This window comes from Callospermophilus lateralis, chromosome 11, assembly GCF_048772815.1.
Source record: "Callospermophilus lateralis isolate mCalLat2 chromosome 11, mCalLat2.hap1, whole genome shotgun sequence".
NCBI classification, from domain to species: domain Eukaryota; kingdom Metazoa; phylum Chordata; class Mammalia; order Rodentia; family Sciuridae; genus Callospermophilus; species Callospermophilus lateralis.
This window is the reverse complement of record NC_135315.1, coordinates 99,084,618-99,100,118: the sequence shown is the minus strand read 5'-3', so window position 1 is coordinate 99,100,118 and position 15,501 is coordinate 99,084,618. Positions and strand designations below refer to the sequence as shown.

Sequence of the window (15,501 nt, the reverse complement as noted above, 5' to 3'; positions counted from 1 at the left end):
ATGCTTAAGAAGATGAAAGAGCAGGTAAAGAAAATTTGATGTCATACATAATGTAAACTAGAGAAGTGAATATCATTATCTTGTATCTTTCTTGGATCTGTTTCTGAGGTAAGGAATATTCATGTAGGACCTTTTCTAGATATGCAAACTTTAAACATGCTCCCTAAATTGAGTGCATATATATGTTCTCCATCTGTTTTGGATTTTTGGATTATTGCTTTTCTTATCAAATGTCAATCAGTTATTAACTTGCATAGCCTCAAAGAAACTTTTTAAACCAGAAAATTAAGTATGTTATGATCCTCTTTTGAGTAGTTACTGATTCACCGGCCAAGGGAAGATTACATGATAAGGAGTGTAAATTTAGGAGACAGTCATATGTGCCCAGCCATTCCTGCTGGAAGTAAATTATTTGAATTGGCAGCAATTTTCTGGGGAATGCAATAAACAGGGTCAACTTCCTGAGAGCTCTGATGTTCTTACTGCAGCTGTGAGAGTTGGGGCCACTCTGCCCTCTTCCTTAACCAAGGTCTCAACCTCCTCGATTGAGGCAGGCCACCGAGGAGTATGGTTCTCTATTTCTTTGTCTAAGTCTTGTAGTCCTGATGTATCCAGTGCAGAAACCCCTCCCTAACCCATAGGAATTCATGTGTTTTGACTTTTCAGTTGCAGCAGGAAGTCAAAGACTGGAGTACATCACAAGCTGATCTCAGTGAACAAATCAAATCATTTGAGAAGTCCCAGGAAGATTTACTTGTAGCTCATAATCCCAAAGATGATACTATTAATGTAAGTTTATACGCCAAATACATGTTTCATCTCATGAATTCTCCTGAAATCTTCTGAATTAAAATCGAGAGTCTTCCAACCTTTTGCTTCTTTTCTAGGCTTTGACTAATTATATCACACAGTTGAATCGGTTACAATGTGAATCTGAATCTGAGGATCAAAATAGAGAAGATGAGTCAGGTGAATTAACCAATGGAGAGGTAGCAGGTAAGATCAGTCTCAGGGAGGTTGAATCCTTTTTTTTTGCTTTCCTGTGTTTAATTAAGTATTTATACAGATGCCACTTTTCAGCTGGTTGATTTTCTTCTTAAGCTTCAGGGTTGTAGACACATATCACTGGATCTATAGATATGTCTATTGCATTGGCAGAGGTGGGTTGCTGGGGTATAATGTAGCAATAGGCATGTGAAGAACACTGACTTTTTCTATCCCATTGAAAACTAGTAAGTACACTGCAGCTACAATAGTCACATCCAATACCTCTGAGTATTGAACATTGTACAGTAAGAGAAATTTGTTTCTTAACTTATGCAGATGATAGTTGATTTTGATACTCATCATCTCTCTGGCTCTGTGGTTTTAAGGTCCACAGTCAGTCTTAAGAGTCCGGAGGTAGTTGGAACCATAAACTAAGGCTGTGAGAACAGAGGCTAGAGACTATCAGAAAGCTAGAGAGAGGGAGTGTAACAGTGTTTACTGATGAGGAAAATATTTCCAGATGTTTTCTCCCAAGTTGGATATTGCTTACATAGCAAGTATTTCAAACCACACCTGGTAGTAGATTCAGGGAGAAAATAGAGGATTTAATCTTTCTAAATAAGACACTTACTTGCCCAGGTGAAGATATATCTGAGAGAGGAAGAAAAGCTTTTATCTTACAAGAATAGCATAGATAACATTTTAGTTGTGCAAACTAGAAATTCACCTTTTCTTTTGTTTTGTTTTTAAGACAGACACAGTACTTTTATTTATTTTTATGCTGAGGATCAAACTCAGTGCCTCACACATACTAGGTGAGCACTCTACCACTGAGCAACAACCCCAGCCTGAAATTCACCTCTCTCTCTTTTTTTTTTTTTTAAATCTAAGCTTGCAATTCTCTTAAAAGTCATTAGTCTAATCAGTTTAGTTATTTAATTGATTTTTTTTTCTTCTGGTGTTTGAACACAATCATTATTTAGTTTGGGGAAGTTAGGAGAATATAGAGTTAAAAGTAAGGAAAGAAAAAGCTAAAATCTTTTGTTTTTTAGGTGATCGGAATGAGAAGATCAAAGATCAAATTAAGCAGATGATGGATCTCTCTCGGGTACAGTTCTTTGTAAGAGTCCCATAGTGCCTGTGAATTCTTCCTGTGCCTCACTTTTAAGAATACCTCTCTTTTCTGCAATTTTTAGACACAAACTACAATATCAGTAGTTGAAGAGGATCTAAAACTTTTACAACCTAAGCTAAGAGCCTCGATGTCCACAAAATGTAATCTAGAAGGTGGGTTCTTCTTGAGAAGAAATTGCCATGTTGGAAAGTCTTAAAATTTTATTGGAAAGATAAAGAATGGCTTCTTGCTTTTATGCTTCTTACTTTTCTTGGCACTACTCCCTCAAACAAGTTCTTAAGTCCTTGTAAACATATAGAGATAAGCTGTTTTATCCTTTACAGACCAAATAAAGAAATTAGAAGGTGACTGCAATTCACTACAGTCTTCTAAAGTTGTACTGGAAGAGGAATGCAAAACTCTAAGGCAGAAAGTGGAGATTTTAAAAGAACTCTACCAGAAAGATGTGATGGCACTACAAAAGTAAGATTTTCATTGTTTGTTATTGTTATCACTGTGTGAACTAATAGATAATTTTATCTTTTCTTAAGATTATTTACAATTTCTTCTAGTTGTAATAAGTAGAGACTTGTCTTTTTTCCTTTGTTTTTTGTTTCCTATAAGTTGCATTTTTCTTTCCATCGTCAGTCTTAAGAGTCCTTAGGTAGTTGGAACCATAAACTAAGGCTGTGAGGACATCGTAATCAATTGTCAAATTCATATGAAGGCAGGAAGTGGTAAAATGGTATTAACAGTCACTGATGTGGAAATACCTCTCAAAGTTCTAGACCCTTTCTATGATCCCCCTATTTATTTTAATTAACTTTCATTGTGATCAGTTATGTAATTCTAATGTTTTGAACTTGTATCTCTAACTCTGGACCTTTAAAAATACTGAGTGATTTGGAATAACATGTTTTAGTAGAATAAAAACTTCAAAAAGGAATAATATTTACTTATTGATGGTACAAGTTTTGGACTTGAATATCTCAGATGTTCACACAAAATGGAACTGTGGCAAGGACCTTAGGAGTTATGATTACAGAAGTACTTGTTTGTAGTATATATTTATATATTAATCTTCTTAGTGTGGAGCTAGTTATTTTTTGAAAGTTCATTTGAAGTTTTTAATCCACAAAAATACTTGAATTCTCTAGAAATAGGTTGTGTCAGATTTTATTTGTTTGCACCTGATTTTACTCTTTGGTATATATATATATCTTGTAAAGCAAAGACAGACCTTCTTACAGACCTAACTATTTTTAGGTATTTTGACTTCTGTTGCCTAATTAATGCATTAAATATTGAAACCTTTCCATTAATTTTCTAAAATTCTGTGATCTCCAAGCGACCTTTTTCGAATCTCAAATTTTTGTTCAGGCCAGTTCTAAATTCCTGGCCTGTTTCAAAGAAACATTTCTCATTTTATCATTTTTTTTTAAAGAACACTTGTTTTCTCTGTCCCTACTAGTAATCTGAATGACCTAAATGGCAACTAATTTTCTTTGTAATGCAGTTAAATTGTAGCACTATTTTTCTCAACTCCTCCAAAATTCATTCAGTCATCATCTGTGGTTTGTACTCTTTTTACTCATCCCTAGGTACTATGTTAGTTCATGCCTGTGTCATCTTTTCTGTTTCTAACCAGGATCATCTCTCTTCATTCTCCATTTTTTATATTTGTATATAACTTATTTCAAATTCTTAGTAGTTTTCTCTATAGCCGCTTGAGTGGACTTTCTAAAATATAAGTCTGTGCATGTCAATATGTGCCTGTGGTATATGAAGAATTTGCTTTCTATTTGATGACCTGTTCTTTTTTTCTTCCTTGTATCTTTTTAATAGTTTAAATATTTTTAATTATTTTCCTCATCCCCTGTATAAGCTTGTTGTAATCATAAATTATAATGGAATTATAATTATATAATTATTATTTTATTCATCTTCTCATAATTTAAAGGCCATGGTATATATTCTGGATTTAATAAAAACCTGACATAGATTAATAGGTTTATTATTTTTTTTTATGGGCTTTAAGTAGCTCCTGAATCAGATAACTGTTGTGGCATTGTATGTTAGTACTTCTTATACTGTGAACTCCACAAGACATTCATTCAATTTATACACATATTTAAAGTTTCTATAGTTCTGCATTCTACACTGTTGGTTTCTTATTTGAAATTATTTTCATTCTATTTGAACATTGTCCTTTAATGATAGATTTGATTAGTGTATCAAAGGTAGTACAAGGATAAACAGAGAATAGTATTTTATCCACTAAATATTGCTACCTTTATAATCTGTATTAGGTTGACATGAACTTCATGATTAGAGTTAAAACCAGTTTCCATTTTTAAAGGATCTTTCTTTTGGCTACTGAATTTTGACTGTTACTTAGTTTTAGCAATTTAAAAATATCCAATTAATTACCATCTGTTTTAATTTTTTTCTTTAAGGGTCCATTATCATTGTTGTTTGGTCTTATCCCTCCCGTAGTTTCTGTAGTCCTTTCTCTGTTTTTATAACAGTTGTATTGGGAAGTGCCTATGTGTAGTTTCCCCACCCCACCCACTTTTCCTCTTGCAGTTATGTTGCTTGGGACCTTTAAACACTTCTTGAATTTTCGAGTCTTTTTCTAAATGTTGATTTTACCTCATTCTCTCTTCTGATTATAATAATGCATTTTAGAATTTGATTTCCCCTGCCTCCTACATTCTGGATTTACTTCTTCTGGATATTTTCTTCTGACCTGTCTTAAAAGCGCTAGGATTTATTTTACTTCCCAAATCTGCTGCTAAAATCATTCATTGAGTTTAGGATTTTAAAAAATCCAGGGTTTAAAATATTATTTTAGTTGTAGATGGACACAATATTTTATTTTTTATAGGATTTTTTTAAGAGAGAGAGAAAGAGAATTTAAAATTTATTTTTTAGTTTTTCTCAGACACAACATCTTTGTTTGCATGGGGAGCTGAGGATTGAACCCGGGCCGCACGCATGCCAGGCGAGCACGCTACCGCTTGAGCCACATCCCCAGCCCGACACAATATTTTATTTATTTTATGTGGTGTTGAGGACTGATCCCAGTGCCCCACACATCTGGGGCTCGTGCTTCACCACTGAGCCACAACCCCAGTCCTATTTCAGTACTCCAGCTCAAACCCAGGACCTTGAGCCATGTGCTCTACTATTGAGCTACCTCCCCAGATGCCTTGCTCTTTCTCATAAGGGACTAGGGTCTTACTGCTTTCCAAGCTATCTTTAATCTCATAATTCTGCCTCTGCCTCCTGAGTATCTTTGACTGTAGGTAGGTCACCACACCCAACTATTTCTTGGTTTTATAGATTCTAATCCTTTGACAAAATTCGTAATCTTTTTTTTTTCCTCTTTTGTGGTGCTGGTGTTTGAACCCAGAGCCTTGTGCGTGCAAGGCAGCACTTTACCAACTAAACTATGTTCCCAGCTCTGAAATTCATAATCTTGACTTTACTTTTTTGACTATATAAAGCACAGTGATTTTAAAACATGTGCAGATAACCCCATTCGGTGGTTTCCGTTTCTGTGGGATTTTTTTCTCACAGAATTTTGTCTTATGGAGTGCCTGGTCAGTTTTGATTGGCCAACATTGTTGTGATAATTATAGATAAAATTTGCGGACTAAGATGAAGTTATCTTCTTATAGAAAAGTGTTGAGGTTACTTGAGTAAGATTGTCACTTTAAACTTAGTCAGCAATTAAGATAATTCAAAAATGACTTGTCTTTTCAATGTTTCAGTATTGTTTCTTTTAGATTTTTTGCCTGTTCATCACTTAAGTGTGCAGTACTTTCTAATCTAAACTCAAAGGCTAGGGCTTTTATTAAGGGTCCCTTTATTGGTAGCCTCTTTTTTCCTCTAAGCCCAGGAATTTAATGAAGGCTTGGTTCAGACTCATATCTTTGTGTTATCTTCAATAGGAGAAAAGTACCTTAAAGTGCCAGCCTTGCTTGTAGTTCTGAGATTCCTTTTTCTAATGGATCTTGGCCACATACATATATCTTCACTGACTTTTTAGCTTGGATCCCTTCAAACACAATTTTATATTCTTATAAAGATGTTTTGATTGTTCTTAGTGCTCTCAGACTAACTCTTTGATAATTGGAAACAAAATTCTCTCTTTTCTTCAAGATTCAGTTTTCTCCATATTCCTTCTTAAGCCAGTGGGGAAAATGATTATATTCCTTTAGGCATCATTTATACCTGAAACAGTGAGCTCTTTTATTCTTTAGCATCTTACAAGGTAACTAGTATATTATAGCCACTCATAAAATACTTGCTGAAGAATTAAATGAGAAGCTATATAAGAATATATAATCCCCTTTTTCTATTTGGTATCAGTAATCCTTTTTTACTGTAGTTCTTCTGATTTATGGAAAATTAAGTTTCAAGTTAATTATCTTTTGAATTGGAACTATGGCTAAAGTAGTACAAGGATAGCAGAAAATAGTATTTTTTAAAACATTAAATGTGGCTACCTTTGTGTCAGTAGATGAACATGTTGAGTTTCATGATCAGAGTTAAAACTTGTCAGTAGATAATACTCTGATAGTGGGTCAGTTTGGCTTCTTTTTCTGGTTGATAGACATTATCAAAACTCAGATTTGTCATTTTGCTTAATTTACAATTCTTTTGAAATAGATATCTAAAGTGTGAAAAATGTTCTGTGCTTAATTGCATAGCTAAAAGACATATTCTAGAAGATTTTTTCTTTGACTGACTATATCTTTATTATGGTACCAGTCTTGGATTGAGAAAAGAGTTCCTCCATGACAAAGATATACTTAGTGTCCTACCCATGGCAGAAACGAGAAAAGAATTATCCCTTGCTTTATCCTAATATGTTTAATTATGTTAGGTTGATCAGTCCTGATCTTCCACATTGAAGTAAATCCTGATCTTCCACATTGAAGTAAAGTGAGTTTTTATTATCTTACACACAGGAGACTTGCCCTTGGGGCACATGTTGTTTTCACATTTATTTTATTTACTGGTAAGTTGAGAATTAAGAGGAGAAGTTAGAAAATGTAAGTGATTTGCCAGAGTTTGATTTATGAAATTGCAGGTTTGAATTCCTATTTTATGTGCCTAAGCATTTTATAGAATTGTGGGAAGTGATATTCACAAAGAGAAACTTTTGATTTGATAACTGGCTTTATTTTAGGAAACTGATTCAAGAAGAATGTGAGAGACTAGAAAAAGAGCAGCAGCTGTCAGCTGCAGATGAAAAGGTGGTTTCCGCTGTACAGGAAGTTAAAAATTACAAGTGAGTTCAGTTTCTAAAGGAGGGTGTCAATGTCTAATGAATTAGTGTTAGCTTTCTTTTTAATCTTTTTTTTTTACATTATGTAGATAGAAGAAAATAACATGGAAGTATAAATAACGAGAGGATAGGAACACATTCAATTCACACAGGAGAAAAAATAAATTTCAACTTAACAAATGAAAAATGTTAACAAAAATTTACTTGTACCCAATGGGCAAGACCATTGGGAACTTGGTCAATGCAAACAGTTCTGGGGGTTTTGTATGTTGTAGTAATTCTTTAAGAAATCAGTTTGCTGTGTGTTATATCAAGACCCACAAAAGTGTGGCATTTGATAGACCTTGGAAATCTTCTATGGATATAATTTGAAAAAAAGAAAAAAAGTTTTAAGGACAAAGATATTTCTAGCAGAATTACTTGAGAACACACTGATGAACAGTTAAGGAATTAAATGATAAAAAAGTTATTAGTATTAGGTTTTTATTTTATTTATTTATTTATTTATTTTTGGTGCTTTACTACTAAGCTACATCCTTAGACCTTTTTTTTACTTTGAGACAGGGTCTCAGTTGCATAGGTTCCCACTTAATTGCTGAGACTGACCTCGAACTTGTGATCCTCCTGTCTCAGCTTCCCAATCATTGGGATTACTGGCTTGTGGCATTGCACCTGGCCTGTAGTATTAGTTTTGATCACACTGGATTCATATAACTAGAGAAATGTTTTTCTTATGTATGATAAAAGTCTTTAAAAGTATAGCTGATGGAATAAAGGGAAAATGGTTAGAATGTTTCAAATTTTATTCAATTGTTGTAATTTTTAGGCGGAGAATTGAAGAGATGGAAGAAGAATTACAGAAAACCAAGTGCTCATTTAAAAACCAGGTAGTAATTAATACTGTCCTGTAGTTGTAGAATTCTTTGATATCTAATACAGACAATTATAGGCTATTATAATGAGTCCCTAAAAACATTTTCTTAATGTGTTGTCTTTTTCAGATTGCTATGCATGAGAAGAAAGCTCATGATAATTGGGTAAGATTTTTTCCCCCTTTTCTTTATTTTTTGCATAGCCTACCGCAACTGAATTTGAATATTTTCTCTTTAATAGCTCAAAGCTCGTTCTGCAGAAAGAGCTATAGCTGAAGGGAAAAGGGAAGCTGCTAATTTGAGACAGAAGTATGTGATTTTTGTATCTTACTGTATGTTTTATAGTGTTTTAAGGTTATGCTAGGTATTATCTATGATTGCTGTTTCATAATTCAGCCCATTCTTTCTCAATATTCAAGACTACTGGAAATGACCCAAAAGATGGCAATGCGGCAAGATGAACCTGTGATTGTAAAACCAATGCCGGGGAGACCAAATTTACAAAATCCTCCTGGGAGAGGTAGGGGGCACTTTGTAAAAGGAGCTATTTTATTTCTTGGTGCAGAATGTATGTAAATTACTTTTTATTTCTGTGTGTAATGGTTATGAAATAATCTAAATGATTTGCTAAAGCGGGAGGTGTGGGGGTTGGTGTCAGGGAGAAGGCTGCCTTAAAGTAGTAACACGGCATTGTTATCTTTAGGTCCACTGAGCCGTAATGGCTCTTTTGGTCCATGCCCCTTGAGTGGTGGAGAATGTTCCCCTCCACTGACAGCAGAGCCAGCTGGGAGACCTCCTTCTGCTACTCTTAATCAAAGAGATATGCCTAGAAATGGATTTGGTGAGCATTCACATGTTGCTTTATAGTAAACTGCTTCAAGGTTTTGGGTTTTTTTTCCCTTTTGAATATTCTAATGAAAACATAGAATTTGGGCCTGTACAATATATAGAAGATAATTTCTTACTTTATCTTAGTGAATGTTTTCTGTAAAATCTGTTCTAGAATAGAAAACATTTTTTTTTCCTGGAGGTCCCTGTATTGTTTTTTTCTTTTAAATTTTACACTGTGAAGTGTAAACCTTTATCTTTAAATTAAATCTCTATGGTGTTCCTTTCCCAAATATTATAAAAGTAGCCTTAAACTTTATGTGGCATACATATTTCCAATATGAAATACTGAGTCTTATTTCCAATTCTAAATAGGACTGTAGTCTTGGTAAGATTGGAAGTCAGGTTATACAGACTAAAGAAAAGCCAACCTACACATACTTCAAGTCTATAGCTTAAAGTTTAGGACCAGTATGTATTAATTTGCTGTTCTATCAACCCAAGGCAGTTATTTATTTTACTTAAGTCTCTTTATAAATTGTGATTTACGTATTAGGCAACCCATTTTTTTAAAAAAATATTTTTAATTGTAGATGGTGTGGTGCTGAGAATCAAACCCAGTGCCTCACGCATGCTAGGCAAACACTCTACAACTGAGCTAAGACACCAACCCCTGGGCAACCCATTTTTAATGTTGCTTTCTAGTTATTGTTGAACCCTGACCTGTCCACCAGTGGTATATTTCTTCTGAAAAATACATACAAGGGCTCTGATCTTTCTTTCCCAAGGGTCAATGGATGGACCTTTACCTCGTACTCAATGGTCTTCTGAGGCATCTGGGAAACCCGTTGCCTCTGGTAAAGAGACCAAGTAATTTCAAAGAATCTGTAATTGTGGATGCAGGATTTTTATTCTTTTCATGTTAGAATAAGTCTGAATTCATTCTTTGATCTCTAACAGACCCAGGATGTGGTCCAGCTCACATGAACAGCAGCTCCAGAAGTTCTTCTCCAGCTAAGGTGACGGATGAGGGCAAGGTAAGTTCTGTAGTTACTGTGAATCACGTGGTCGTGCAGGAACATGTAGCTTTCCTACAGTTCTTGCTCTTTGCTTTATCCTTCTTTGTGTTCTATTTGTACTGTCCCATTTGTTTTTTAAAAAGCAAACTGTTCCCCAAGAACCTGAGACCCCCTCAGTTTCTACCATTACTTCTTTGACTGAGCATCCAGTTGGAGTAAGTACTTAGAGGTTGAGAACTGAATTGGGTTTTATTCTGTGCATTTCTGGGAAGGATATTCAGAGCATGACACTGATCTTGTTTGCTTTAAACTGCATGCAATAATGAGCTTACTTTTCTCCTTAACTTGGAAATGTGGCTTAAGTGTGTACAACTATAATGAACTACAGAATGTGAAAAGTTATCACTCTAACTTTATATGGTGTTTTGTGTTGAATGTTCTAAGGCAAAGTAAATTCATTATAAATTATATAATTCATCATTTTTATTTATGTTTGGAAGAATGCTATTTAAGAATTCCTCCATTTGTGCAAACCCTACTTTGAGTGATTTGAATTAGATTGGTATCAGATTTTCTAAAAGTGAAATACTGTTTCATTGCAACAATGATAATCTGAAATGACCTCTTGAGCCAGTCCCAAGAAATGGTCTCATTTGTTCACATAAGTGCATTCTCTTGTAACTGTGTTGCTATTATATCTGGTAGGTCTTCTGCAGCTCTATAATAAAATAAATTTTTAATTGTTTAGTTTCAAACCCACTACTCATAGGAAATGATAAATCAATATCTCAAATGGTGTACAGTAAATGAAAGTAAATATTAAAGCCTTGTCTTCCTAATTTGTGTATATAGCATTGTGTTGGAGAATACTTCTCAAGTTCCAGTGTATACATATTCTAGGAATATACATCTCTGGAGCAATCTAAGGGCAGCTGAGATAAGACCCCCAAACCCCTTTGTAGTAGAAGATTTAAAAGAGAGCAAAGACCCGTTGTTAGAGAGGAGTAGAGGTGGGAAAAGCATGACTTGGAGGCAAACCTGGGATTGAGACCCTTTAATATGCAGTGTGGCCTTCAACAAATTATGATAATCCATTTGCTTTTGTTCCCTCTTATTTAAAACAAGGAGACAGTCTACTTAAAGATCTCAGAGGTTGAATAATATACGAAAGACTTACTGAAGATACTCTGAATAGTAGCTCTTATTACGTGGGTAGAGAATGGATTTTTCATTTTATTCTGTTCTTTCTTAATATGGAAGTAATGAGCTATTGTGATGAAAGGGAAGTGATGGGGGGGGACTCCCTTTGAAATAGGTTGTAGTGAATACAGCGTGACATACTGGTCAGAAATCACCTCTGTTAATAACCTCTGCCAGTCCTCTTGCCTTTCCCTTTCCTGAGCAGATATAATCAGTAACAAACTGCTCCCTCTTGTGGAATCCTTCTAACTTCTGGAAGCTGTCAGTGGGAATACACAGGAGGGGTGGGTAGAGTTTTGTTGCACTGATGGTGTTCTCTGGACAGGTGCCTGTTTTGGGTTTTAGCTTTTATCGGTGTTGGTACTTTGTCTTAATACATAGGAATTTTAAAACTTTTAACTTCTTTAAAATCTTAAATTGCAGGTTAATATGGCTATGAAAGGGCCCCCTCCTTTCTCAGGGGTACCCTTCATGGGCCCCCCTATGGGACCCCCGATGGGACGGCCTCCACCACCTCCCTTTTGGTATGGACCACCATTTCAGCTCGGTGGGCCTTTTGGGCCTCGGCCAATTCCTGCACCATTTGGTATGATGATCTGAACAGTAGTGATTGACTTATAAATCACATTCATCTTTCATTTCTATTGCTTGCTAAAACAGTTGGTTGCTATCTCAGGTCTTAACAATGAAAGGATACAGCTGAGTACATTTTAACTTTTCCTCCAGTTTTCTGGGACATATGGGACACTACATAATCTTATACTGAGATAGGCAATAGCTATCTCATAGACAAGGATAAGGGGCTATATAGAGAAAAGCCAGAAATATTACTTCTGCAGATGTTTGTTGAAAATATGTTGATATGCACTGCAATAGATGGAAAGGTGAATGAGACACATGCCATAACTTAAAATTTTGTCACAGATATGAAAATCCTATAGCATAAAGTTTGTAATCACCCATAATGGATGCATAAGCAGTAGGTTATAGAATATAGAAAAGGAAAAGTCAAACCCTCCTTACCTTGAGAAAAGTCAGAAGGAAGTGTTAAAGAGGAGGATTTAACAGTGGCCTAATAAATGTTGCTGATTTAATTAGGTGGCTGTGGAAGGCCTTTTCCAGGAGGGCATGCACCTTGATTCTGATGGCATGTGTAAAGTCCATGCTGAAATACTTCATGAATTTTTAATGGATACAGTAATAAATAGTAAGATTTCCTTTTATCAAAATTTCTTTGATGTAGTAAAGTTCTTATTTCATAATTATCATCTTGTCATGGTAATATAGTACTTCCAAATATAAATGGAGCTCTTGTGAGATAGAAATAATTCTGCAATTATATAGTAGGGAAAGAAAAAAGATAAGCCTGGAGCTAGGTAGAGCCATGTTTAAATCCTTAATATGTTGCTTCATGGCTGGTTGGCCAGGCTATAACCTAAACTTGTTCCATTTCAGTTTGCCTCATCTGGCAAGTCAGGATGTTCACCAGTTGATGTTCTAGGCTTGGGAGAAATTAAAGACTATATTAACATACTTGAAATCACCCAAGTTCAGAAATTTCTGGGTATTTACATAACTTCCTTTTTATTTTCCAGGTCCTGGTATGCATCCACCAATAGGCTTCAGAGAATATGCACCAGGTGTTCCACCTGGACAACGGGATTTGCCTTTTGACCCTCGTGATTTTTTTCAAGGACCTGCACCATTTAGACCTTTAGGCTCATTTTGCCCAAGAGAGTACTTCATTCCTGGTGCCCCATTACCACCTCCAACTCATGGTCCCCAAGACTATGGGCCACCACCTGCTGCAAAAGACTTAATGTCTTCAGGCTTTAAAGATGAACCTCCACCTACACCCGATTCTCAGAGTAGTGAGGGCTGTTCACAGGCCTTAAAACAGGGCCCATAAAATTAACCTCTGACACTTAGTCAGAAAGTGGACTATGAACTATTCATTGTGTTGAAGAATTATTGGCTTCAAAATATAAAAGTTTATTTTAAATGGTTTATGTTTTTAGAATGAAGCTGCCTTGGCGCAGTATACATTTGGAGCCAAAATATTTTCCCCCTAAATATCCCCCACTTAAACTAGAGTATCCTTCCAACTTTAAAATGTGCAATAAGGAATACCTTTGTTTTAGTTAATGTAGCATATACAATTGCTAAATGATTTAGAATGTCATAATTATGGACATTTCCTGTGGAAATGCTTTAAGAACATGTATTTCCATTATCCTATTTTTAGTGTATTCCAGTTGATAACAGAGAAATGGTGTTTTATAAGCTTGATTTTTCTCTTTAAATATCTGGTCACAGAGACTGTTACGCTAAAAATGTTTACTCAAAGATCATAAACTTCATTTTCCTTCTTGCTGAAGTTCTTTGTTGTAATAGTTCATAAAAAATTGTTTATTAATATTTCCCAAGTGTCTGTTGATTCATTGGATCGTCATGAGACTTTGTGCCTTTGGGGAAGCATGTAAACTCACTCTCAGAACTGAAGATGGTGACTTGGCAGCATATTTACTGTTGCTCACTGTTAAGGAGGCTGGACCTTGGTCAACTGTGGACTTACACAGAGGAATTTCTTTTACTTGTGAGAAGTCTTGTGGCTCTATTTTTGTAGCACATTCATGTACTTTTTTCTAACCACTGTCCATGTGAGAATGGTTTTCTGAGAATGAGATTACATTAGTAGCAAGAGTTGTTTGACCTGAAGTTCTACTGCTTTTGCCATTATTGCATTATAATGGTAAAATATAGGGTGGTATGTTGTGTCTATAAAAAATAAGGAAATTTCTTTTAAAAAATGTACACACACACACTCTTCTCTTACCCATACCTTGCCACTGATTTTCAAGAAATATGATAAGTATTCTCAAAATAGGGGCAAAAGCTTCAGTGTGAAACAAAATCTCTGTGAAACAAAATCTCTAAACTCAGAATCAAAAAGAATTTGAGTCCGTTAGGAAGAATTCAATCTACATACCCTCCATTTAATATCAGAAGCAGCAGCTATGTGTAAGAGGAAAACCATATAATACCTTGTGCCATTTTTAACCATGTAAAATAAAATTTAAGTCACAAACACCAATTTTGTATATATCTTTCAACCTCTACAGGACACAAGGCAATGCTGAAGTTACTATAACTTCTAATTTTAAAATAGCATTTAAATAAAGGTGATGTCAGCTAGGAAGATAGATTTTCAAGGAAAGGCAGATTTATTTTTTTATTCAAAGCAACAGTAGTTTTCCCTCTAAAGCCTTTTTTGTATTTATTCTATTAGTAAGCTATAATGCGTTCTACGTAGTTTATCTGAGCAGTTCTGAAGCCACCCATAGTTGCCTCTCCTTACATCCATCTGATTGTACCACTTCTGTAGCAAAGCCCAAGGTAGTTGCCCATATACCGGTTGTGAGAGAATACTGTCCCTTGATTCAATTATACTTTTGTATCTCAAAAGTTTTAGAAGTCCTCTCCAGCAAATTGTGTTTGAGTTTCTAATAATCAGGGCTGGGGTTGTGGCTCAGTGGTAGAGTGCTCGCCTAGCATGCACAAGGCACTGGGTTCGATCCTCAGCACCACATAAATGTAAAATAAAGATATTGTGTTTATCTAAAACTTAAGAATAAATATTTTAAAATAAATAAATAAATACTAATAATCAGAATAAAGGAGACTAAATTAAAATAATCCTGTTTTCAAAAATTAGGCAACAGATTGGGAGGAAATATTGTAAAAATAAAGAACTTTTATCTGTAGTACATAAAGAACACCTACAACTCAATAGGTAAGAGATAATTCAATTTAAAAATAGGTAAAAGATTTGAACAGACATTTCACAAACAAGATTTACAGAGGGAAAAATAAGCATATGAAAAGACATTCAACATTATTAGTCATTAGAAAAATGTAAATTAAACCTATAGTTAAGTATACTGATAATGGCTACAATCAAAAAGACAATAATAAATGCTGCTATACAGAGAAACAGAAAACCCCTTCATACTGCTGGTAGAGATATAAAATGGTACACCCAATTTGGAAAATTTGACAGCTACTGTAAAAAAGTTACCTACTTAACATATGACTCAGCAATTCTACTTATAGGTATCTATTCAAGAGAAATGAAGAATATGTCCACATAAAATATCGCACATGATTGTTCAGTGCAGTTTT

At 34.9% G+C, this 15,501-nt stretch overlaps 2 protein-coding genes across 2 annotated transcripts; both read left to right on the top strand.

Annotated features, from left to right (window-relative positions):
- Positions 1–605: 605 nt before the first annotated feature.
- On the top strand, positions 606–9,044 carry LOC143410721 (transport and Golgi organization protein 1 homolog). Its single transcript, XM_077110656.1, has 12 exons — positions 606–614; positions 667–789; positions 888–996; positions 2,040–2,095; positions 2,184–2,274; positions 2,446–2,584; positions 7,302–7,403; positions 8,227–8,287; positions 8,402–8,437; positions 8,514–8,581; positions 8,692–8,792; positions 9,019–9,044. The coding sequence occupies exons 1-12, from the start codon at positions 606–608 to the stop codon at positions 9,042–9,044; spliced, it is 921 nt and encodes a 306-aa protein (XP_076966771.1).
- Positions 9,025–13,280, top strand: LOC143642344 (transport and Golgi organization protein 1 homolog). Its single transcript, XM_077110669.1, has 4 exons — positions 9,025–9,113; positions 10,061–10,137; positions 11,743–11,905; positions 12,915–13,280. Exons 1-4 carry the CDS (start codon positions 9,095–9,097, stop codon positions 13,226–13,228), a joined length of 573 nt encoding a protein of 190 aa, XP_076966784.1. The 5' UTR covers positions 9,025–9,094; the 3' UTR covers positions 13,229–13,280.
- Positions 13,281–15,501: the final 2,221 nt, after the last annotated feature.

Bases quoted from the DNA above. Each gene is read 5' to 3' on its own strand.
- LOC143410721 (XM_077110656.1), top strand. The intron at 2,585-7,301 runs GTAAGATTTTCA...GCTTTATTTTAG, and splicing joins GATGTGATGGCACTACAAAA to GAAACTGATTCAAGAAGAAT. The intron at 8,793-9,018 runs GTAGGGGGCACT...ATGCCCCTTGAG, and splicing joins ACAAAATCCTCCTGGGAGAG to TGGTGGAGAATGTTCCCCTC.
- LOC143642344 (XM_077110669.1), top strand. The intron at 10,138-11,742 runs GTAAGTTCTGTA...CTTAAATTGCAG, and splicing joins AGGTGACGGATGAGGGCAAG to GTTAATATGGCTATGAAAGG. The intron at 11,906-12,914 runs GTATGATGATCT...TTTATTTTCCAG, and splicing joins GCCAATTCCTGCACCATTTG to GTCCTGGTATGCATCCACCA.